The 24903-nt window shown below is 51.8% G+C and overlaps 1 protein-coding gene across 1 annotated transcript in view; it reads right to left on the reverse strand.

The window, feature by feature from the left end:
* The window catches only part of slit3 (slit homolog 3 (Drosophila)), a 443755-nt gene that overhangs the window by 95716 nt on the left and 323136 nt on the right, over positions 1–24903 (reverse strand). The window contains 3 exon segments of the mRNA XM_036969807.2: positions 7543–7686; positions 8469–8543; positions 13964–14114. Coding sequence (XP_036825702.2) covers positions 7543–7686; positions 8469–8543; positions 13964–14114 — 370 coding nt within the window.

The following is a 24903-nucleotide window of genomic DNA, read 5'->3' on the forward strand; positions in this document are numbered from 1 at the left end:
AGTAAATGGTTAGGATTAGGTTAACGGAGAGAGAGAGGGGGGGTCTAAACTAAATGGTTAGGGTTAGGTTAACGGAGAGAGGCGGGGGGTCTAAACTAAATGGTTAGGGTTAGGTTAACGGAGAGAGAGAGGGGGGGGGGTCTACACTAAATGGTTAGGGTTAGGTTAACGGAGAGAGGGGGGAGGTCTAAACTAAAGGGTTAGGTTCACGGAGAGAGGGGGGGTCAAAACTAAATGGTTAGGGTTAGGTTAACGGAGAGAGAGAGAGGGGGGGGTCTACACTAAATGGTTAGGGTTAGGTTAACGGAGAGAGAGGGGGGTCTAAACTAAATGGTTAGGGTTAGGTTAACGGAGCGAGGGGGGAGGTCTAAACTAAAGGGTTAGGGTTAGGTTAACGGAGAGGGGGGTCTAAACTAAATGGTTAGGGTTAGGGTAACGGAGAGAGGGGGGGAGGTCTAAACTAAATGGATAGGGTTAGGTTAACGGAGAGAGAGAGAGGGGGGGGTCTAAACTAAATGGTTAGGGTTAGGTTAACGGAGAGAGGGGGGGGTCTAAACTAAATGGTTAGGGTTAGGTTAACGGAGAGAGAGAGGGGGGGGGGGTCTACACTAAATGGTTAGGGTTAGGCTAACGGAGAGAGAGGGGGGTCTAAACTAAATGGTTAGGGTTAGGTTAACGGAGAGAGGGGGGAGGTCTAAACTAAAGGGTTAGGTTAACGGAGAGAGGGGGGGTCTAAACTAAATGGTTAGGGTTAGGTTAACAGAGAGGGGGGGTCTAAAGTAAATGATTAGGGTTAGGTTAACGGAGAGAGGGGGGGTCTAAACTAAATGGTTAGGGTTAGGTTAACGGAGAGATGAGGGCGGGGTCTTAAGTAAATGGTTAGGATTAGGTTAACGGAGAGAGAGAGGGGGGGTCTAAACTAAATGGTTAGGGTTAGGTTAACGGAGAGAAAGAGGTGGGGTCTAAACTAAATGGTTAGGGTTAGGTTAACGGAGAGAGAGAGAGCGAGGGGGGGGTCTAAACTAAATGGTTAGGTTTAGGTTAACGGAGAGAGGCGGGGGGTCTAAACTAAATGGTTAGGGTTAGGTTAACGGAGAGAGGGGGGGGGGTCTAAACTAAATGGTTAGGGTTAGGTTAACAGAGAGAGAGGGGGGTCTAAACAAAATGGTTAGGGTTAGGTTAACGGAGAGAAGGGGGGGTCTAAACTAAATGGTCAGGGTTAGGTTAACGGAGAGAGAGAGAGCGAGGGGGGGGTCTAAACTAAATGGTTAGGGTTAGGTTAACGGAGAAAGTTGGGGGGGGGGGGGGATCTAAACTAAATGGTTAGGGTTAGGTTAACGGAGAGAGAGGGGGGGGTCTAAACTAAATGGATAGGGTTAGGTTAACGGAGAGAGGGGGGGTCTAAACTAAATGGTTAGGGTTAGGTTAACGGAGAGGGGGGGGGGGGTCTAAACTAAATGGTTAGGGTTAGGTTAACTGAGAGAGGGGGGGTCTAAAGTAAATGGTTAGGATTAGGTTAACGGAGAGAGCTGGGGGTCTAAACGAAATGGTTAGGGTTAGGTTAACTGAGAGAGCTGGGGGTCTAAACGAAATGGATAGGGTTAGGTTAAAGGAGAGAGAGGGGGGGGGTCTAAAGTAAATGGTTAGGGTTAGGTTAACGGAGAGAGGGGGGGGGGGGTCTAAAGTAAATGGTTAGGATTAGGTTAACGGAGAGAGAGAGGGGGAGGTCTAAACTAAATGGTTAGGGTTAGGTTAACGGAGAGAGAGAGGGGGGGTCTAAACTAAATGGTTAGGGTTAGGTTAACGGCGAGAGAGAGAGCGAGGGGGGGGTCTAAACTAAATGTTTAGGGTTAGATTAACGGAGAGAGGCGGGGGGTCTAAACTAATGGTTAGGGTTAGGTTAACGGAGAAAGAGGGGGGGTCTAAACTAAATGGTTAGGGTTAGGTTAACGGAGAGAGATGGGGTCTAAACTAAATGGTTAGGGTTAGGTTAACAGAGAGAAGGGGGGGTTCTAAACTAAATGGTCAGGGTTAGGTTAACGGAGAGAGAGAGGGGGGGTCTAAACTAAATGGTTAGGGTTAGGTTAACGGAGAGAGAGAGAGCGAGGGGGGGGGTCTAAACTAAATGGTTAGGGTTAGGTTAACGGAGAGAGGGGGGGGTCTAAACTAAATGGTTAGGGTTAGTTTAATGGAGAGAGAGAGAGGGGGGTCTAAACTAAATGGTTAGGGTTAGTTTAATGGAGAGAGAGAGGGGGGGTCTAAACTAAATAGATAGGGTTAGGTTAACGGAGGGGGGGGGGTCTAAACTAAATAGATAGGGTTAGGTTAACGGAGGGGGGGGGTCTAAACTAAATGGTTAGGGTTAGGTTAACGGAGAGAGGGGGGGTGGGTCTAAACTAAATGGTTAGGGTTAGGTTAACGGAGAGAGAGGGGGGGGTCTAAACTAAAGGGTTAGGTTAACGGAGAGAGAGGTGGGGGTCTAAACTAAATGGTTAGGGTTAGGTTAACGGAGAGAGGGGGGGGGGTCTAAACTAAAGGGTTAGGTTAAAGGAGGGGGGAGGGGTGATTCCAAACTTAAGCACAGAGGAAGAAGGAAAAGTGGGAACATCCAACCAGAGCCCCTCTGTGATGAACATCCAACCAGAGCCCCTCTGTGATGAACATCCAACCAGAGCCCTTCTGTGATGAACATGTGAAAGCAGGAAATACTGCATTAGCCTCTAATAGGCAGGGATCAGAGACAGGCAAACTCAATTTAGATCATGCTCCTTGTATTTAAAAGCCTGTAAATTCAATACTGCAGGACAATGACTCCATTCATGTTCCCCTATGCACACCCCCCTCCCCAATTCGCTTCATTAGGACCAAAGCAGCCCCATCAGAAAGCCTTTCTGGACATCAGTTAGGCTACAGAATATGAATTATCTGCTCTCAATTTTGTGTCAAAATAAGGTGGCTATGAGCTGTGACTGCATTTAATCGAGAGAGAGAGAGAGAGAGAGAGAGATGATCGTGGACTATAGGAAAAGGCGGGCCGAACAGGCCCCCATTAACATTGACAGGGCTGTAGTAGAGGAGCAGGTTGAGAGTCTCAAGTGCCTTGGTGTCCACATGTTTATTGTCAATGCATAGTCAATCAATTGTATTTATAAAGCCCTTTTTACATCAGCCAAAGTCACAAAGTGCTGTACAGAAACCCAGCCTAAACCCCCAAACAGCAAGCAATGCAGATGAAGAAGCACGGTGGCTAGGAAAAACTCCTTAGAAAGGCCAGAACCTGGGAAGAAACCTAGAGAGGAACCAGGCTACGAGGGGTGGCCAGTCCTCTTCTGGCTGTGCCGGGTGGAGATTATAACAGAACATGGCCAAGATGTTAGTATTTTTATTAGCAAAGTCACTTTACCCCTACCTACCTGTAAAAATTACCTTGACTAACCTGTACCCCCGCATATTGATTCGGTATTGTTATTTTAGTGTCTTACATTTTATTTTATTTTTTAGTTTATTGAGTAAATATTTAAGTAAGTCTATTTATTGAACTGCATTGTTGGTTATGAGCTTGTAAGTTAAGTATTTCATAGTTCGGTGCATGTGACAAATACAATTTGATTTGATTTGAGATATAGAGAGGGGGGGCTGTCACTGGGGCTGTTGTTTTACCTTTTAAATATTATTTCCCAGAATGCACTCAGTCATTAGTCTCTAGGCATCTGTTTAGAGAACGGGTCTGTTAGGGAGTGTGTATGTCTGTGAATGTTGTTGATGTATTGTCTGTTTGGGAGTGTGTATGTCTGTGAATGTTGTTGATGTATTGTTTGTTTGGGAGTGTGTATGTCTGTGAATGTCTGAATGTTGTTGAGTATACAGTGGTTAGATGTATTGTCTGTTAGGGAGTGTGTATGTCTGTGAATGTTGTTGATGTATTATCTGTTTGGGAGTGTGTATGTCTGTGAATGTCTGAATGTTGTTGAGTATACAGTGGTTAGATGTATTGTCTGTTAGGGAGTGTGTATGTCTGTGAATGTTGTTGATGTATTGTCTGTTTGGGAGTGTGTATGTCTGTGAATGTCTGAATGTTGTTGAGTATACAGTGGTTAGATGTATTGTCTGTTAGGGAGTGTGTATGTCTGTGAATGTTGTTGATGTATGGTCTGTTAGGGAGTGTGTATGTCTGTGAATGTCTGAATGTTGTTGAGTATACAGTGGTTAGATGTATTGTCTGTTAGGGAGTATGTATGTCTGTGAATGTTGTTGAGTATACAGTGGTTAGATGTATTGTCTGTTAGGGAGTGTGTATGTCTGTGAATGTTGTTGAGTATACAGTGGTTAGATGTATTGTCTGTTAGGGAGTGTGTATGTCTGTGAATGTTGTTGAGTATACAGTGGTTAGATGTATTGTCTGTATTGTCTGTTAGATCCTCTCAAGCTCTGTCAGGTTGGACGGGGAGTGTCGCTGCAAGGCTATTTTCAGGTCTCTTCAGAGATGCTAGGCTGGGCCACTCAAGGACATTCAGAGAATTGTCCCAAATCACTACTGCGATTTCTTGGCGGTGTGCTTAGGGTCATTGTCCTGTTGGAAAGCGACCCTTTACCCCCAGTCTGAGGTCTTGAGCACTCTGGAGCAGGTTTTCATCAAGGATCTGTGTGCTCCATTCAACTTTCCCTCGATCCTGACTAGTCTCCCAGTCCCTGCCACTGAAAAACATCTCCACAGCATGATGCTGCCACCACCATGCTTCACCGTAGGGATAGTGTCATGTTTCTTCCAGGCGTGAAACTTGGCATTCAGGCCAAAGAGTTCAATCTTGGTTTGATCGACTCCAGGCGGTCATGTGCCTTTTACTGAGGAGTGGCTTCTGTCTGGCCTCTCTACCATAAAGGCCTGATTGGTGGAGTGCTGCAGCGATGGTTATCCTTCTGGAAGGTTCTCCCATCTCCACAGAGGAACTCTAGAGCTCTGTCACCTCCCTGACCAACGCCCTTCTCCCCTGATTGCTCAGTTTGGCCGGGCGGCCAACTACTGGAAGAGTCTTGATAGTCTTGGTGGTTCCAAACTTCTTCCATTTAAGAATTATGGAGGCCACTGTGTTCTTGGGGACCTTCAATGCTGCAGACATGTTTTTGGTACCCTTCCCCAGATGTGCTTCGTCATAATCCTGTCTCGGAGCTCTACAGACAATTCCTTCGACCTCATGGCTTGGTTTTTGCTCTGACATGCACTGTCAACTGTGGGAGCTTATATAGACAGGTATGTGTCTTTCCAAATCATGTCCAATCAATTGAATTTACCACAAGTGGACTCCAAACAAGTTGTAGAAACATCTCAAGGATGATCAATGGGAACAGGATGCACCTGAGCTCATAGAAAAGGGTCTGAATACTTATATAAATAAGTTATTTCTGTTTTTTATTTTCAATACATTTCCTAAAAAATCCCAAAACCTGTTTTCGCTTTGTCATTATGGGGTATTGTGTGTAGATTGACAAGGACATGTTTTTCTCCTTTACAATAAATATTGATGGACTTATTCTGATGACATGATGATCGATAAACATACAGTGCCTTGCGAAAGTATTCGGCCCCCTTGAACTTTGCGACCTTTTGCCACATTTCAGGCTTCAAACATAAAGATATAAAACTGTATTTTTTTGTGAAGAATCAACAACAAGTGGGACACAATCATGAAGTGGAACGACATTTATTGGATATTTCAAACTTTTTTAACAAATCAAAAACTGAAAAATTGGGCGTGCAAAATTATTCAGCCCCTTTACTTTCAGTGCAGCAAACTCTCTCCAGAAGTTCAGTGAGGATCTCTGAATGATCCAATGTTGACCTAAATGACTAATGATGATAAATAGAATCCACCTGTGTGTAATCAAGTCTCCGTATAAATGCACCTGCACTGTGATAGTCTCAGAGGTCCGTTAAAAGCGCAGAGAGCATCATGAAGAACAAGGAACACACCAGGCAGGTCCGAGATAATGTTGTGAAGAAGTTTAAAGCCGGATTTGGATACAAAAAGATTTCCCAAGCTTTAAACTTCCCAAGGAGCACTGTGCAAGCGATAATATTGAAATGGAAGGAGTATCAGACCACTGCAAATCTAAGAGGCCCATGATCACACTGGATGAACTGCAGAGATCTACAGCTGAGGTGGGAGACTCTGTCCATAGGACAACAATCGTATATTGCACAAATCTGGCCTTTATGGAAGAGTGGCAAGAAGAAAGCCATTTCTTAAAGATATCCATAAAAAGTGTCGTTTAAAGTTTGCCACAAGCCACCTGGGAGACACACCAAACATGTGGAAGAAGGTGCTCTGGTCAGATGAAACCAAAATTGAACTTTTTGGCAACAATGCAAAACGTTATGTTTGGCGTAAAAGCAACACAGCTGAACACACCATGCCCACTGTCAAACATGGTGGTGGCAGCATCATGGTTTGGGCCTGCTTTTCTTCAGCAGGGACAGGGAAGATGGTTAAAATTGATGGGAAGATGGATGGAGCCAAATACAGGACCATTCTGGAAGAAAACCTGATGGAGTCTGCAAAAGACCTGAGACTGGGACGGAGATTTGTCTTCCAACAAGACAATGATCCAAAACATAAAGCAAAATCTACAATGGAATGGTTTAAAAATAAACATATCCAGGTGTTAGAATGGCCAAGTCAAAGTCCAGACCTGAGTCCAATCGAGAATCTGTGGAAAGAACTGAAAACTGCTGTTCACAAATGCTCTCCATCCAACCTCACTGAGCTCGAGCTGTTTTGCAAGGAGGAATGGGAAAAAATGTCAGTCTCTCGATGTGCAAAACTGATAGAGACACACCCCAAGCGACTTACAGCTGTAATCGCAGCAAAAGGTGGCGCTACAAAGTATTAACTTAAGGGGGCTGAATAATTTTGCACGCCCAATTTTTCAGTTTTTGATTTGTTTAAAAAGTTTGAAATATCCAATAAATGTTGTTCCACTTCATGATTGTGTCCCACTTGTTGTTGATTCTTCACAAAAAAATACAGTTTTATATCTTTATGTTTGAAGCCTGAAATGTGGCAAAAGGTCGCAAAGTTCAAGGGGGCCGAATACTTTCGCAAGGCACTGTATTCTCGCTCTTATCCATAATCTCATCATGTAGACTAGCCTACCTGCACTTTATCTGCAAGCTTTTGTCTGGAGCCCACGTGTCAAGACCAGAAGAGGCACATTGTCTATTCAACGCAACAGTGTCTGTGACAAAACTATTGGTAGAGTTGAAAATGAGATGGAAAGATATTGAACTTTAGAGTTTTATTCTATACATGAAAACTAAAAGTATGTCATCACATAGTGATTTTTATCCTCAACAAGTTAGTTTGGTGAAACACACCGCAGGTATTTTATTTAAGCAGATTTTAGAATATTTGCATGACAATCTGTCGCCAATTAGATGGAAACCTAGATTATGACTGCCATGTGGATATTATTAAATACAACTTCAACCCTTGGGCATTGGGTCTAAGCCTTTATATTCTAAGATGGCCGCTCGGCTCCACTCACAGTGTCTTGAGTCCGGTCAGCCCTCGGAACATTCGTCCCTGCAGGGCCTGCAGCTTGTTGCCCGTCAGAAGCAACTCCAAGACCCCCACGGCTCCGTCGAAGGCCCCCTCACGTATGTCCCGCAGCTTGTTGTTGCTAAGGTTACTGTGAGAGAGGGGGAGAGAGAGATGAACATGGTAAATATCACACTGTGTTAAGATCTTTTTACCTCAACATCATTATAACCAGCCAAACACATAAACTTCTCATTTAGCCTCCCACTCCAGTAACAGGGAGAATCAATCATCAAGCCTAATTGGGTTAACGTTTGTCTCGCCTGCGTCCTAATCTGTCCCCAAAGGGCGGAACAGGTGGAAATGACATTATTTCAACTGGTTTTACCCGCTGTGTCATAGTCTTAGGCCAAACAATCCAAAGTATGATTGGTTGCAAACAACAGGAAATATATATATAGCATTCCTAAGTGTGATGGGTAGCAAACAACATCTACACCAGTTTTCCATGGCGCCATGAAGAGGAGGGGAGAAGTTTAGATGTTGCTCAATATAAATTCTCTTGATTTTGATGCTAGATGGTATGCATTTTCATGTTAGATAAATCACTCCTCATCGTGTTGTATACAGCAGCAGCAGCAGACTTGGCTTTTTTCATCTTCCTGGAGTGGGCCTTTTATATTGCCTGACTATAAATCACCTTGTCCTCTCCCATTTGGATAGAATATTCCCCTGCCTCCCTCTCTCCACCCCAGTCTCCTCTCCTCCCCATCTTCTCCTCTCTTCCCCTCCCTAGGTTCTTAAAACCGCTCATTGCATAAAAAGTTGGTGTTGACATAAACCTCTCAGACAAGACATGCCCAGACTGCAACACACCACAACAACTCAGCCTGTGTGTATGTGTGTTTTAAAGGGCAATGAAAACAGCCATACATCTTCCTCAGGTTGGGGAGCTTCTTAAAGGTCCCCACAGCCTCCAGGATGGACATTTCATTGTCATTCAGGCGCCTGTTGTGGAGAGAGAGAGAGAGAGAGAGAGAGAGAGAGAGAGAGAGAGAGAGAGAGAGAGAGAGAGAGAGAGAGAGACAGAGAGAGAGAGACAGAGAGAGAGAGAGACAGAGAGAGAGAGAGAGAGAGAGAGAGAGAGAGGGAGAGAAAGAGACAGGGAGAGAGAGAGAGAGAGACAGGGAGAGAGAGAGAGAGAGAGAGAGAGAGAGAGGGGGGAGAGAGAGAGACAGAATGTTAAAACGAAGGTTAATAGCCCCACAGTGACTGAGTGAGTCAGAGTGCAGTTGCTAAAGCCAGGTAAGAGACATAAAAAAATCACTTATATTCAAATCGCTCGCCGCTAAAGGGACGAGTTTGTATGATGGGTGGGCGATCGCCAATCATCAACCTTTCCTAATTTCCCTCGACTGGAAAGACGGGCCATGCCTTGAGAAGATACCAGACATAAAACAGTTTCCTTGGGAAGGAAAGAGAGAGAGAGATGAGAGGAGAGAGAGAGATAAAGATAAAGAGAGGGAGAGAGAGAGGAGAGAGAGAGATAAAGGGAGGGAGGGAGAGAGGAGAGAGAGATAAATAAAGGGAGGGAGGGAGAGAGAGCAATAAAGATAAAGGGAGAGAGAGAGTGAGGAGAGAGAGATAAAGGGAGGGAGAGAGGGAGAGAGGAGAGAAAGAGATAAAGATAAAGGGAGAGAGAGAGAGAGGAGAGAGAGATAAAGGGAGGGAGGGAGAGAGGAGAGAGAGAGATAAAGATAAAGGGAGGGATAGAGAGAGGAGAGAGAGAGATAAAGATAAAGGGAGAGAGAGGAGAGAGATAAAGGGAGGGAGGGAGGGAGAGAGAGGAGAGAGATAAAGGGAGGGAGGGAGAGAGAGAGAGATAAAGGGAGGGAGAGAAAGAAATAAAGGGAGGGAGGGAGAGAGAGAGGAGAGAGATAAAGGGATGGAGGGAGAGAGGAGAGAGATAAAGATAAAGGGAGGGAGAGAGAGAGAGGAGAGAGAGATAAAGGGAGGGAGAGAGATAAAGGGAGGGAGGGAGAGAGGAGAGAGAGAGAGATAAAGGGAGGGAGGGAGAGAGAGAGAAATAAAGGGAGGGAGGGAGAGAGAGCGATAAAGATAAAGGGAGGGAGAGAGAGAGGAGAGACAGATAAAGGGAGGGAGGGAGAGAGGAGAGAGAGAGATAAAGATAAGGGGGGATAGAGAGAGGAGAGAGAGAGATAAAGATAAAGGGAGAGAGAGATAAAGATAAAGGGAGAGAGAAGAGAGAGAGAGATAATGGGAGGGAGGGAGGGAGAGAGAGGAGAGAGATAAAGGGAGCGAGGGAGAGAGAGAGATAAAGGGAGGGAGGGAGAGAGACGGGAGAGAGATAAAGGGAGGGAGGGAGAGAGGAGAGAGAGATAAAGGGAGGGAGGGAGAGAGGAGAGAGAGAGATAAAGAGAGGGAGAGAGAGGAGGAGAGAGAGATAAAGGGAGGGAGAGAGAGAGATAAAGAGAGGGAAGGAGAGAGGAGAGATAGATAAAGGGAGGGCGAGAGAGAGGAGAGAGAGATAAAGGGAGGGAGGGAGGGAGGGAGGGAGGGAGGGAGGGAGGGAGGGAGGGAGGGAGGGAGGGAGAGAGAGAGAGAGGAGAGAGAGAGAGATAAAGGGAGGGAGAGAGAGGAGAGAGAGAGATAAAGGGAGGGAAAGAGAGAAGCAAGAGGAGAGAGGAGACAGAGAGAGGAGAGAGAGAGAGAAATAAAGGGAGGGAGAGAGAGGGGAGAGGAGAGGGGGGAGAGAGACAATAGAGAGGAGAGAGGGAGAAAACATCCTGATGTGGTATATGTCCTCTAGCCAGTGGAGAAGGGCAACATTTAGTTTCCCTGACATGCTCTGCACTGGGACTTGGCCAGAGTGGAGCCAGGGCCTAATAGCCCGGGATTGCCTGGTGCTATTAGCTAGCCATCACTCACTGTGAGATGTGGTGAGGGTGAACTAGTATTGATGGGGTTGGGCATAGAGAGAGGGGGTAGAGAGAGGGGCATAGAGAGGTGGGTAGAGAGAGGGGTATAGAGAGAGGGGGTAGAGAGAGGGGCATAGAGAGGTGTGTAGAGAGAGGGGTATAGATATAGGGGGTAGAGAGAGGGGCATAGAGAGAGGGGGTAGAGAGAGGGGGTAGAGAGATGGGCATAGAGAGAGGGGGTTGAGAGAGGGGATAGAGAGAGGGATAGAGAAGGGGATAGAGAGAGGGGATAGAGAGAGGGGATAGAGAGAGGGGTATATAGAGAGAGGGTAGAGAGAGGGGCATAGAGAGATGGGCATAGGAGAGAGGGGGATAGAGAGAGGGGATAGAGAGAGGGGATAGAGAGAGGGGGTAGAGAGAGGGGGTAGAGAGAGGGGGTAGAGAGAGGGGGTAGAGAGAGGGGCATAGAGAGGTGGGTAGAGAGATGGGCATAGAGAGAGGGGGTAGAGAGAGGGGCATAGAGAGGTGGGTAGAGAGATGGGCATAGAGAGAGGGGTAGAGAGAGGGGCATAGAGAGGTGGGTAGAGAGAGGGGGGTAGAGAGGGGGTAGAGAGAGGGGTATAGAGAGAGGGGGGGGTAGAGAGAGGGGATAGAGAGAGGGGGTAGAGAGAGGATAGAGAGAGGGGTAGAGAGAGGGGTAAGAGAAGGGTAGAGAGAGGGGGTAAGAGAGAGGGTAGAGAGGGGTGAAGAGAAGGGGTAAAGAGAGGGGTAGAGAGAGGGGGTAGAGAGGGAGAGAGAGGGGTATAGAGAGGGGTATAAAGAGAGAGGTTAGAGAGAGGGGCATAGAGAGGGTGGGTAGAGAGAGGGGGATAGAGAGAGGGGTAGAGAGAGGGGGTAGAGAGGTGGGTAGAGAGATAGCATAGAGAGAATGGGGAGAGAGAGGGGGATAGAGAGAGGGGGTAGAGAGAGGGGGGTAGAGAGGGGGTAGAGGGAGGGGGTAGAGGGAGGTATGAGAGAGAGGGTAGAGAGAGGGGCATAGAGAGAGAGGGTAGAGAGAGGGGCATAGAGAGGTGGGTAGAGAGATGAGCATAGAGAGAGGGGGTAGAGAGAGGGGGATAGAGAGAGGGGGTAGAGGGAGGGGTAGAGAGAGAGAGGGTAGAGAGAGGGGCATAGAGAGGTGGGTAGAGAGAGGGGGATAGAGAGAGGGGGATAGAGAGAGGGGGTAGAGGGAGGGGTATAGAGAGAAACAGGAGAGGGGGGGTGCATAGAGAGGTGGGTAGAGAGATGAGCATAGAGAGAGGGGTAGAGAGAGGGGGATAGAGAGAGGGGGTAGAGAGAGGGGCATAAAGAGAGGGGGTAGAGAGAGGGGCATAAAGAGAGGGGGTAGAGAGAGGGGGTAGAGAGATGAGCATAGAGAGAGGGGGTAGAGAGAGGGGGATAGAGAGAGGGGGTAGAGGGAGGGGTATAGAGAGAGAGGGTAGAGAGAGGGGCATAGAGAGGTTGGTCGAGAGATGAGCATAGAGAGAGGGGGTAGAGAGAGGGGGATAGAGAGAGGGGGTAGAGGGAGGGGCATAAAGAGAGGGGGTAGAGAGAGGGGCATAAAGAGAGGGGGTAGAGAGAGGGGGTAGAGAGATGAGCATAGAGAGAGGGGGTAGAGAGAGGGGGATAGAGAGAGGGGGTAGAGGGAGGGGTATAGAGAGAGAGGGTAGAGAGAGGGGCATAGAGAGGTGGGTCGAGAGATGAGCATAGAGAGAGGGGGTAGAGAGAGGGGGATAGAGAGAGGGGGTAGAGGGAGGGGTATAGAGAGAGAGGGTAGAGAGAGGGGCATAGAGAGGTGGGTAGAGAGATGAGCATAGAGAGAGGGGGATAGAGAGAGGGGGTAGAGAGAGGGGGTAGAGAGAGGGGCATAAAGAGAGGGGGTAGAGGGGAATAAAGATAGGGGGTAGAGAGAGGAGGTAGAGAGAGGGGCATAAAGAGAGGGGATAGAGAGAGTGGGTAGAGAGAGGGGGTAGAGAGAGGGGCATAAAGAGAGGGGGTAGAGAGAGGGGCATAAAGAGAGGGGGTAGAGAGAGGGGGTAGAGAGAGGGGGTAGAGAGAGGGGCATAAAGAGAGGGGGTAGAGAGAGGGGGTAGAGAGAGTGGCATAAAGAGAGGGGGTACAGAGAGGAGGTAGAGAGAGGGGCATAAAGAGAGGGGGTAGAGAGAGGGGCATAAAGAGAGGGGGTAGAGAGAGGGGCATAAAGAGAGGGGGTAGAGAGAGGGGGTAGAGAGAGGGGCATAGAGAGGTGGGTAGAGAGATGAGCATAGAGAGAGGGGGTAGAGAAAGGGGGTGGAGAGATGGGCATAAAGAGAGGGGGTAGAGAGAGGGGAATAAAGAGAGGGGGTAGAGAGAGGGGCATAAAGAGAGGGGATAGAGAGAGGGGTATAAAGAGAGGGGATAGAGAGATGAGCATAGAGAGAGAGGGGGTAGAGAGAGGGGCATAAAGAGAGGGGGTAGAGAGAGGGGGTAGAGAGAGGGGTATAGATACTTTAATCAAGACAGCTTCTCCATCCTAGAGGGAGAGATCAACCATTTCTAGGCCCAGGGACATGTACTAGTCTGTGGTGACCTAAATGCCAGAACCGGACAAGAACCTGACACCCTCAGCACACAGGGGGACAAACACCTGCCTGGAGGTGACAGCATTCCTTGCCCCATTTGCCCCCCTAGACACAACTATGACAACATAACCACGCTGGGTATGTGCATAGTCAATGGTAGATTTCGAGGGGACTCCTAAGGTAGGGACACCTATAGCTAATCTCTTGGCAGTAGTACTGTGGACTACTTTATCATTGACCTCAACCCAGAGTCTCTCAGAGCGTTCACAGTCAGCCCACTGACACCCCTATCAGACCACAGCAAAATCACAGTCTACCTGAACAGAGCAATACTCAATCATGAGACATCAAAGCCAAAGGAAATGAATAATATGAATACATTATTTCACTTTTGTTTATTATCTACTTCACATTGCTTTGGCAATGTTAACATTCTGTATGTTTCCCATGCCAATAAAGCCCTTACATTTTAATTGAAATTAGAGAGGGGATAGAGAGAGGGGATAGATTGAGGGGATAGAGAGGGGAGACAGAAAGGTGGTAGATTGAGGGGAGAGAGGGATAGATTGAGGGGATAGAGAGAGGGGAGACTGAGAGGTCTGGGAGATATGTGTGTGTATGTGTATGTGTGTGTATATGTGTGGTGTGTGTGTGTGTGCTACTACAGGTCTGTGGTGTGTGTGTGCTCCTACAGGTCTGTGGTGTGTGTGCGTGCTCCTACAGGTCTGTGGTGTGTGTGTGTGTGTGTGTGTGTGTATGTGTGTGTGTGTGCTCCTACAGGTCTGTGGTGTGTGTGTGCTCCTACAGGTCTGTGGTGTGTGTGTGTGTGTGTGTGTGTGTGTGTGTGTGTGTGTGCTCCTACAGGTCTGTGGTGTGTGTGTGCTCCTACAGGTCTGTGGTGTGCTCGGGGAGGTGTGGAGGCAGTTTGGTCAGTTTGAGGTTGGAGCAGTCCACCACGGTGCCCTCACAGCGACACTTCTCTGGACACACCAGGTCCTGGAAACACTCTCCACTCAGTCTGCTACGGTAGTCCTCTGTACCTGGGCAGGAGATGGACAGGAGAGTGGATAGGAGGGGAGACAGGAGAGGGCCAGGAGAGAGACAGGAGAGGGCCAGGAGAGGGACAGTACAGGAGAGGGACGGGAGAGTGGATAGGAGAGTGACAGGAGAGAGACAGGAGAGAGACAGGAGAGTGGACAGGAGAGAGACAGGAGAGTGGAGAGGAGAGTGACAGGAGAGAGACAGGAGAGTGGACAGGAGAGAGACAGGAGAGTGGATAGGAGAGGGACGGGAGAGGGACAGGAAAGTGGATAGGAGAAGGACGGGAGAGGGACAGGAGAGAGACAGGAGAGACAAGAGAGAGACAGGAGAGAGACAGGAGAGTGGATAGGAGAGAGACAAGAGAGAGACAGGAGAGAGACAGGAAAGTGGATAGGAGAGAGACAGGAGAGAGACAGGAGAGTGGACAGGAGAGGGACAGGAGAGTGACAGGAGAGAGACAGGAGAGAGACAGGAGAGAGACGGGAGAGTGGATAGGAGAGAGACAGGAGAGAGACAGGAGAGAGGCAGGAGAGGGGACAGGAGAGAGACAGGAGAGTGGACAGGAGAGAGACAGGAGAGAGGTTAGGAGAGAGACAGGAGAGAGACAGGAGAGTGGACAGGAGAGGGACAGGAGGGTGGACATGAGGGGAGACAGGAGAGTGGACAGGAGAGTGGACAGGAGGGGGACAGGAGAGGGACAGGAGAGTGGACAGGATAGAGACGGGAGAGAGACGGGAGAGTGGACAGGAGGGAGACAGGAGAGTGGACAGGAGGGGAGACAGGAGAGTGGACAGGAGAGTTGACAGGAGAGTGGACAGGAGGGGGACAGGAGAGAGACAGGAGAGTGGACAGGAGAGAGACAGGAGAGTGACAGGAGAGTGGACAGGAGAGTGGACAGGAGAGTGGACAGGAGAGGGACAGGAGAGTGGTCAGGAGAGAGACAGAAGAGTGGACAGGAGAGTGACAGAAGAGTGGATAGGAGAGGGACAGGAGAGTGGGTAGGAGAGGGACAGGAGAGTGGATAGGAGAGGGAAAGGAGAGTGGATAGGAGAGGGACAGGAGAGTGGATAGGAGAGGGACAGGAGAGTGGATAGGAGAGTGGATAGGAGAGGGACAGGACAGTGGATAGGAGAGGGACAGGACAGTGGATAGGAGAGTGGATAGGAGAGTGACAGGAGAGTGGATAGGAGAGTGACAGGAGAGAGACAGGAGAGAGACAGGAGAGTGGACAGGAGAGTGGACAGTAGAGAGACAGGAGAGAGACGGGAGAGTGGACAGGAGGGAGACAGGAGAGTGGACAGGAGGGGAGACAGGAGAGTGGACAGGAGAGTTGACAGGAGAGTGGACAGGATGGGGACAGGAGAGAGACAGGAGAGTGGACAGGAGAGGGACAGGAGAGAGATAGGAGAGTGGACAGGAGAGTGGACAGGAGAGAGACAGAAGAGTGGACAGGAGAGTGACAGAAGAGTGGATAGGAGAGGGACAGGAGAGAGACAGGAGAGGGACAGGAGAGTGGATAGGAGAGTGGATAGGAGAGGGACAGGAGAGTGGATAGGAGAGGGACAGGAGAATGGATAGGAGAGGGACAGGATAGTGGATAGGAGAGGGACAGGACAGAGGATAGGAGAGGGACAGGACAGTGGATAGGGGAGTGGATAGGAGAGTGACAGGAGAGTGGATAGGAGAGTGACAGGAGAGAGACAGAAGAGAGACAGGAGAGTGGATAGGAGAGAGACAGGAGAGAGACAGGAGAGTGGACAGGAGAGTGGACAGGAGAGAGACAGGAGGGGAACAGGAGAGGGACAGGAGAGTGGACAGGATAGAGACGGGAGAGAGACGGGAGAGTAGACAGGAGAGAGACAGGAGAGTGGACATGAGGGGAGACAGGAGAGTGGACAGGAGAGTGGACAGGAGGGGAACAGGAGAGGGACAGGAGAGTGGACAGGATAGAGACGGGAGAGAGACGGGAGAGTAGACAGGAGGGAGACAGGAGAGTGGACAGAAGGGGAGACAGGAGAGTGGACAGGAGAGTGGACAGGAGGGGGACAGGAGAGAGACAGGAGAGTGGACAGGAGAGAGACAGGAGAGTGACAGGAGAGTGGACAGGAGAGTGGACAGGAGAGGGACAGGAGAGAGACAGGATAGTGGACAGGAGAGTGGACAGGAGAGTGACAGAAGAGTGGATAGGAGAGGGACAGGAGAGAGACAGGAGAGGGATAGGAGAGGGACAGGAGAGTGGATAGGAGAGTGACAGGAGAGTGGATAGGAGAGGGACAGGACAGTGGATAGGAGAGGGACACGACAGTGGATAGGAGAGGGACAGGAGAGTGGATAGGAGAGTGGATAGGAGAGGGAAAGGACAGTGGATAGGAGAGGGACAGGACAGTGGATAGGAAAGAGACGGGAGAGAGACGGGAGAGTAGACAGGAGAGAGACAGGAGGGGAACAGGAGAGGGACAGGAGAGTGGACAGGATAGAGACGGGAGAGAGACGGGAGAGTAGACAGGAGAGAGACAGGAGAGTGGACATGAGGGGAGACAGGAGAGTGGACAGGAGAGTGGACAGGAGGGGAACAGGAGAGGGACAGGAGAGTGGACAGGATAGAGACGGGAGAGAGACGGGAGAGTAGACAGGAGGGAGACAGGAGAGTGGACAGAAGGGGAGACAGGAGAGTGGACAGGAGAGTGGACAGGAGGGGGACAGGAGAGAGACAGGAGAGTGGACAGGAGAGAGACAGGAGAGTGACAGGAGAGTGGACAGGAGAGTGGACAGGAGAGGGACAGGAGAGGGACAGGATAGTGGACAGGGGGTGGACAGGAGATAGACAGAAGAGTGGACAGGAGAATGACAGAAGAGTGGATAGGAGAGGGACAGGAGAGAGACAGGAGAGGGATAGGAGAGGGACAGGAGAGTGGATAGGAGAGAGACAGGAGAGTGGATAGGAGAGGGACAGGACAGTGGATAGGAGAGGGACACGACAGTGGATAGGAGAGGGACAGGAGAGTGGATAGGAGAGTGGATAGGAGAGGGAAAGGACAGTGGATAGGAGAGGGACAGGACAGTGGATAGGAAAGTGACAGGAGAGTGGATAGGAGAGTGGATAGGAGAGTGGATAGGAGAGTGGATAGGAGAGGGACAGGACAGTGAATAGGAGAGGGACAGGACAGAGGATAGGAGAGGGACAGGAGAGTGACAGGAGAGTGGATAGGAGAGGGACAGGACAGTGGATAGGAGAGGGACAGGAGAGTGGATAGGAGAGGGACAGAATAGTGGATAGGAGAGTGGATAGGAGAGTGGATAGGAGAGGGACAGGACAGTGGACAGGAGAGTGATAGGAGAGGGATAGGAGAGTGGATAGGAGAGGGACAGGAGAGTGGACAGGAGATAGACAGGAGAGAGACAGGAGAGGGACAAGAGAGAGACATGAGAGAGACAGGAGAGAGACAGGAGAGTGGACAGGAGAGAGAGAGATGAGTGGATGGGAGAGAGACAGGAGAGAGACAGGAGAGAGACAGGAGAGTGGACAGGAGAGGGACAGGAGAGAGACAAGAGAGTGGACAGGAAAGAGACGGGAGAGTGGATAGGAGAGAGACAGGAGAGAGACAGGAGAGAGACAGGAGAGTGGACAGGAGAGAGACAGGAGAGTGGACAGGAGAGAGACAGGAGAGAGACAGGAGAGGGGACAGGAGAGAGAAAGGAGAGGGGACAGGAGAGAGACAGGAGAGAGACAGGAGAGTGGACAGGAGAGGGACAGGAGAGAGACAAGAGAGTGGACAGGAAAGATACGGGATAGTGGATAGGAGAGAGACAGGAGAGAGACAGGAGAGAGACAGGAGAGGGGACAGGAGAGAGACAGGAGAGAGACAGGAGAGTGGACAGGAGAGGGACAGGAGAGTGGACAGGAGAGAGACGGGAGAGAGACGGGAGAGTGGACAGGAGGGAGACAGGAGAGTGGACAGGAGGGAGACAGGAGAGTGGACAGGAGGGAGACAGGAGAGTGGACAGGAGGGGAGACAGGAGAGTGGACAGGAGAGTTGACAGGAGAGTGGACAGGAGAGAAACAGGAGAGTGGACAGGAGAGTGACAGGAGAGTGGACAGGAGAGAGACAGGAGAGTGGACAGGAGAGTGAAAGGAGAGTGGACAGGAGAGAGACAGGAGAGTGGATAGGAGAGGGACATTAGAGAGACAGGAGAGGGACAGGAGAGTGACAGGAGAGTGGATAGGAAAGGGACAGGATAGTGGATAGGAGAGGGACAGGAGAGTGACAGGAGAGTGGATAGGAGAGTGAGAGGACAGTGGATAGGAGAGGGACAGGACAGTGGATAGGAGAGGGACAGGCGAGTGGATAGGAGAGTGGATAGGAGAGGGACAGGAGAGTGGACAGGTGAGGGATAGGAGAGTGGACAGGCGAGTGGATAGGAGAGTGGATAGGAGAGGGACAGGAGAGTGGATAGGAGAGGGATAGGAGAGTGGATAGGAGAGGGACAGGAGAGTGGATAGGATAGGGACAGGAGAGAGACAGGAGAGTGGACAGGAGAGTGGATAGGAGAGGGACAGGGGAGAGACAGGAGAGTGGACAGGAGAGTGGATAGGAGAGGGACAGGACAGTGGATAGGAGAGGGACAGGAGAGGGACAGGAGAGGGACAGGGGAGAGACAGGAGAGTGGATAGGAGAGTGGATAGGAGAGTGGATAGGAGAGTGGATAGGAGAGTGACAGGGGAGTGGATAGGAGAGTGGATAGGAGAGTGGATAGGAGAGGGACAGGGGAGAGACAGGTGAGTGAACAGGAGAGTGGTTAGGAGAGGGACGGGAGAGGGACAGGAGAGTTGACAGGAGAGGTACAGGACAGGGACAGGAGAGGGACGGGAGAGTGGATAGGAGAGGGATGGGAGAGTGGATAGGAGAGGGACGGGAGAGGGACAGGAGAGTGGATAGGAGAGGGACGGGAGAGTGGATAGGAGAGGGAGGGAGAGGGACAGGAGAGTGGATAGGAGAGGGACAGGAGAGTGGATAGGAGAGGGACAGGAGTGTGGACAGGACAGGGACAGGAGAGGGATGGGAGAGGGACGGGAGAGTGGATAGGAGAGAGACGGGAGAGGGACAGGAGAGTGGATAGGAGAGGGACAGGAGAGGGATGGGAGAGTGGATAGGAGAGAGATGGGAGAGTGGATAGGAGAGGGACGGGAGAGGGATAGGAGAGTGGATAGGAGAGGGACGGGAGAGGGACAGGAGAGTGGATAGGAGAGGGACGGGAGAGTGGATAGGAGAGGGACGGGAGAGGGACAGGAGAGTGGATAGGAGAGAGACGGGAGAGGGACGGGAGAGTGGATAGGAGAGGGACCGGAGAGTGGATAGGAGAGGGACGGGAGAGTGGACAGGACAGGGACAAGAGAGGGATGGGAGAGTGGATAGGAGAGGGACGGGAGAGGGACAGGAGAGTGGATAGGAGAGGGACGGGAGAGTGGATAGGAGAGAGACGGGAGAGTGGATAGGAGAGTGACAGGAGAGTGGACAGGACAGGGACAGGAGAGGGATGGGAGAGTGGATAGGAGAGGGACAGGACAGGGACAGGAGAGGGATGGGCGAGGGATGGGAGAGTGGATAGGAGAGGGACAGGAGAGGGATGGGAGAGTGGATAGGAGAGAGACGGGAGAGTGGATAGGAGAGGGACGGGAGAGGGACAGGAGAGTGGATAGGAGAGGGACGGGAGAGTGGATAGGAGAGGGACGGGAGAGGGACAGGAGAGTGGATAGGAGAGGGATGGGAGAGGTACGGGAGAGTGGATAGGAGAGAGACGGGAGAGTGGAAAGGAGAGGGACGGGAGAGGGACAGGAGAGTGGATAGGAGAGGGACGGGAGAGGGACGGGAGAGTGGATAGGAGAGTGTACAGGAGAGTGGATAGGAGAGGGACAGGAGAGTGGATAGGAGAGGGACGGGAGAGGGACAGGACAGTGGATAGGAGAGGGACGGGAGAGTGGATAGGAGAGTGGATAGGAGAGGGACGGGAGAGGGACGGGAGAGTGGATAGGAGAGGGACGGGAGAGGGACGGGAGAGTGGACAGGAGAGGGACAGGAGAGGGACAGGAGAGGGACAGGAGAGGGACAGGAGAGTGGATAGGAGAGGGACAGGAGAGTGGACAGGAGAGTGGACAGGAGAGGGACAGGAGAGTGGATAGGAAAGGGACGGGAGAGGGACAGGAGAGGGACAGGAGAGTGGATAGGAGAGGGACAGGAGAGTGGATAGGAGAGGGACAGGAGAGTGGACAGGAGAGTGGACAGGAGAGGGACAGGAGAGTGGATAGGAGAGTGGATAGGAGAGGGACAGGACAGTGGATAGGAGAGGGACAGGAGAGGGACAGGGGAGAGACAGGAGAGTGGATAGGAGAGTGGATAGGAGAGTGGATAGGAGAGTGGATAGGAGAGTGACAGGGGAGTGGATAGGAGAGTGGATAGGAGAGTGGATAGGAGAGGGACAGGGGAGAGACAGGAGAGTGAACAGGAGAGTGGTTAGGAGAGGGACGGGAGAGGGACAGGAGAGTTGACAGGAGAGGTACAGGACAGGGACAGGAGAGGGACGGGAGAGTGGATAGGAGAGGGATGGGAGAGTGGATAGGAGAGGGACGGGAGAGGGACAGGAGAGTGGATAGGAGAGGGACGGGAGAGTGGATAGGAGAGGGACGGGAGAGGGACAGGAGAGTGGATAGGAGAGGGACAGGAGAGTGGATAGGAGAGGGACAGGAGTGTGGACAGGACAGGGACAGGAGAGGGATGGGAGAGGGACGGGAGAGTGGATAGGAGAGAGACGGGAGAGGGACAGGAGAGTGGATAGGAGAGGGACAGGAGAGGGATGGGAGAGTGGATAGGAGAGAGATGGGAGAGTGGATAGGAGAGGGACGGGAGAGGGATAGGAGAGTGGATAGGAGAGGGACGGGAGAGGGACAGGAGAGTGGATAGGAGAGGGACGGGAGAGTGGATAGGAGAGGGACGGGAGAGGGACAGGAGAGTGGATAGGAGAGAGACGGGAGAGGGACGGGAGAGTGGATAGGAGAGGGACCGGAGAGTGGATAGGAGAGGGACGGGAGAGTGGACAGGACAGGGACAAGAGAGGGATGGGAGAGTGGATAGGAGAGGGACGGGAGAGGGACAGGAGAGTGGATAGGAGAGGGACGGGAGAGTGGATAGGAGAGAGACGGGAGAGTGGATAGGAGAGTGACAGGAGAGTGGACAGGACAGGGACAGGAGAGGGATGGGAGAGTGGATAGGAGAGGGACAGGACAGGGACAGGAGAGGGATGGGCGAGGGATGGGAGAGTGGATAGGAGAGGGACAGGAGAGGGATGGGAGAGTGGATAGGAGAGAGACGGGAGAGTGGATAGGAGAGGGACGGGAGAGGGACAGGAGAGTGGATAGGAGAGGGACGGGAGAGTGGATAGGAGAGGGACGGGAGAGGGACAGGAGAGTGGATAGGAGAGGGATGGGAGAGGTACGGGAGAGTGGATAGGAGAGAGACGGGAGAGTGGAAAGGAGAGGGACGGGAGAGGGACAGGAGAGTGGATAGGAGAGGGACGGGAGAGGGACGGGAGAGTGGATAGGAGAGTGGACAGGAGAGTGGATAGGAGAGGGACAGGAGAGTGGATAGGAGAGGGACGGGAGAGGGACAGGACAGTGGATAGGAGAGGGACGGGAGAGTGGATAGGAGAGTGGATAGGAGAGGGACGGGAGAGGGACGGGAGAGTGGATAGGAGAGGGACGGGAGAGGGACGGGAGAGTGGACAGGAGAGGGACAGGAGAGGGACAGGAGAGGGACAGGAGAGGGACAGGAGAGTGGATAGGAGAGGGACAGGAGAGTGGACAGGAGAGTGGACAGGAGAGGGACAGGAGAGTGGATAGGAAATGGACGGGAGAGGGACAGGAGAGGGACAGGAGAGTGGATAGGAGAGGGACAGGAGAGTGGATAGGAGAGGGACAGGAGAGTGGACAGGAGAGTGGACAGGAGAGGGACAGGAGAGTGGATAGGAGAGTGACAGGAGAGGGACAGGAGAGGGACAGGAGAGGGACAGGAGAGGGACGGGAGAGGGACAGGAGAGTGACAGGAGAGTGGACAGGAGAGGGACAGGATTGTAGATGTGAGAGGGACAGGAGAGGGACAGGAGAGGGACAGGAGAGGGACGGGAGAGGGACAGGAGAGGGACGGGAGAGGGACAGGAGAGTGGATAGGAGAGGGACAGGAGAGGGATAGGAGAGAGACAGGAGAGAGGATAGGAGAGGGACGGGAGAGGGACGGGAGAGAGTCAGGAGAGGGACGGGAGAGGGACAGGAGAGGGACGGGAGAGGGACGGGAGAGGGACGGGAGAGGGACAGGAGAGGGACGGGAGAGGGACAGGAGAGGGACAGGAGAGGGACAGGAGAGTGGATAGGAGAGGGACAGGAGAGGGACGGGAGAGGGACAGGAGAGGGACGGGAGAGGGACAGGAGAGGGACGGGAGAGGGACAGGAGAGTGGATAGGAGAGGGACAGGAGAGGGATAGGAGAGAGACAGGAGAGAGGATAGGAGAGGGACAGGAGAGGGACAGGAGAGAGTCAGGAGAGGGACGGGAGAGGGACAGGAGAGGGACAGGAGAGTGGATAGGAGAGGGACAGGAGAGGGACGGGAGAGTGGATAGGAGAGTGGACAGGAGAGTGGACAGGAGGGGAGACAGGAGAGTGGACAGGAGGGGAGACAGGAGAGTGGACAGGAGAGTTGACAGGAGAGTGGACAGGAGGGGGACAGGAGAGGGACATGAGAGTGCAGAAGAGGGGAGACAGGAGAGTGGACAGGAGAGGGACAGGAGAGTTGACAGGAGAGTGGACAGGAGAGGGACAGAAGGGGAGACAGGAGAGTGGACAGGAGAGTGGATAGGAGAGGGACAGGAGAGGGACGGGAGAGTGGATAGGAGAGTGGACAGGAGAGTGGACAGGAGGGGAGACAGGAGAGTGGACAGGAGGGGAGACAGGAGAGTGGAGAGGAGAGTTGACAGGAGAGTGGACAGGAGGGGGACAGGAGAGGGACATGAGAGTGCAGAAGAGGGGAGACAGGAGAGTGGACAGGAGAGGGACAGGAGAGTTGACAGGAGAGTGGACAGGAGAGGGACAGAAGGGGAGACAGGAGAGTGGACAGGAGAGGGACAGGAGAGGGACAGGAGGGGAGACAGGAGAGGGACAGGAGAGGGGACAGGAGAGGGACAGGAGAGTGGAGAGGAGGGGAGACAGGAGAGTGGACAGGAGAGTTGACAGGAGAGAGACAGGAGAGAGACAGGAGAGGGACAGGAGAGTGGACAGAAGAGTGGACAGGAGAGGGACAGGAGAGTGACAGGAGAGGGACAGGTGGGGAGACAGGAGAGGGACAGGAGAGGGACAGGAAAGTGGACAGGAGGGGGACAGGAGAGAGACAGGAGAGTGGACAGGAGAGGGACAGGAGGGGGACAGGAGAGTGACAGGAGAGTTGACAGGAGAGTGACAGGAGAGTTGACAGGAGAGTGGACAGGAGAGGGACAGGAGAGGGACAGGAAAGGGATAGGAGGGGAAACAGGAGAGGGACAGGAGAGGGAGAGTACAGGAGAGGGACAGGAGAGGGACAGGAGGGGAGACAGGAGAGGGACAGGACAGAAGAGGGACAGTACAGGAGATTGGACAGGAGAGGGACAGGAGAGGGACAGGAGAGAGACAGGAAAGGGACAGGAGGGGAAACAGGAGAGGGACAGTACAGGAGAGGGACAGGAGAAGGACAGGAGGGGAGACAGGAGGGGGACAGGACAGGAGAGGGACAGTACAGGAGAGGGACAGGAGGGGAGACAGGAGAGGGACAGGAGAGGGACCGAGGGTGGACAGGACAGACCATCATGGAACTGTGACATTGATGGAAAACCTCAACTGCTGATTTGCTTAGTCAGGTCCCTGTGCTGTCTTTCATTGTCCCAGGGATCTGGGACCATCTTGCTTACTGTAGGCATTGAATTATGCATATCCCTATTACTGGAACGCAATGCCTCTCAAACATACACTATACAGAACACACACACATGAACAAAGGAACACCCGCACACACAGCTATTAAACATTTTAAAAATAACACACACACACACCTACAAATTCATTTGGAAGAGAACAGTTGACAGAAAGGTCAATTCCAGGATGTTAGTTGCTTGGAGATGTTTTGACAGAGTAATACAGGGTTGTTTTTCTGTAACTCCGGGTGTTGGATGGTTGTAAGTCTGGTTTCCATCACACAAGCCTTTCCTTGGCACCGCTGTATATGTTACTCATTCCATCTCCAACAGTGATCCAAGAGAGCCTCTGACAATGCAAGCTCCAAGAACCACAGCCCAGAACCAGACAGGGCCCGCCGGATGAGAGGCTCTGTTGGGGTCTCTTTCCTCTCTCTCTGCTGGGGAAACCACTGGGCTTGGCTCAAACACTGGCTCACACTGGCTGCCTTCCAAAGGGCACCCTATTCCCCATGTAATGCATTACTGTTGACCAGAGCCCTATGGGCCCTATGGACCCTGGTCAAAAGTAGTGCACTACATATGGACTAGGGTGCCATTTTGGATGCAGACAAGTGCCATGCAGGAGCAGGACAGCAGGGTGACAGAAAGCAGAAGAAGAAGGCAGAGGAGGAGGAGGAGGAGGAGGAGGAGGAGGAGGAGGAAGAGGAGGGGGAGAAAGAGGACTCTTCAACAACATGGAGGAAGAAGTGAGTATTGTAGTGTACCACTTTGTAGTCTCTGTCTGTGAAGGAGGGAAGGAAC

The sequence above is a fragment of the Oncorhynchus mykiss genome, chromosome 25, assembly GCF_057628025.1.
Source record: "Oncorhynchus mykiss isolate SJ-2025 chromosome 25, ASM5762802v1, whole genome shotgun sequence".
NCBI classification, from domain to species: Eukaryota; Metazoa; Chordata; class Actinopteri; order Salmoniformes; family Salmonidae; genus Oncorhynchus; species Oncorhynchus mykiss.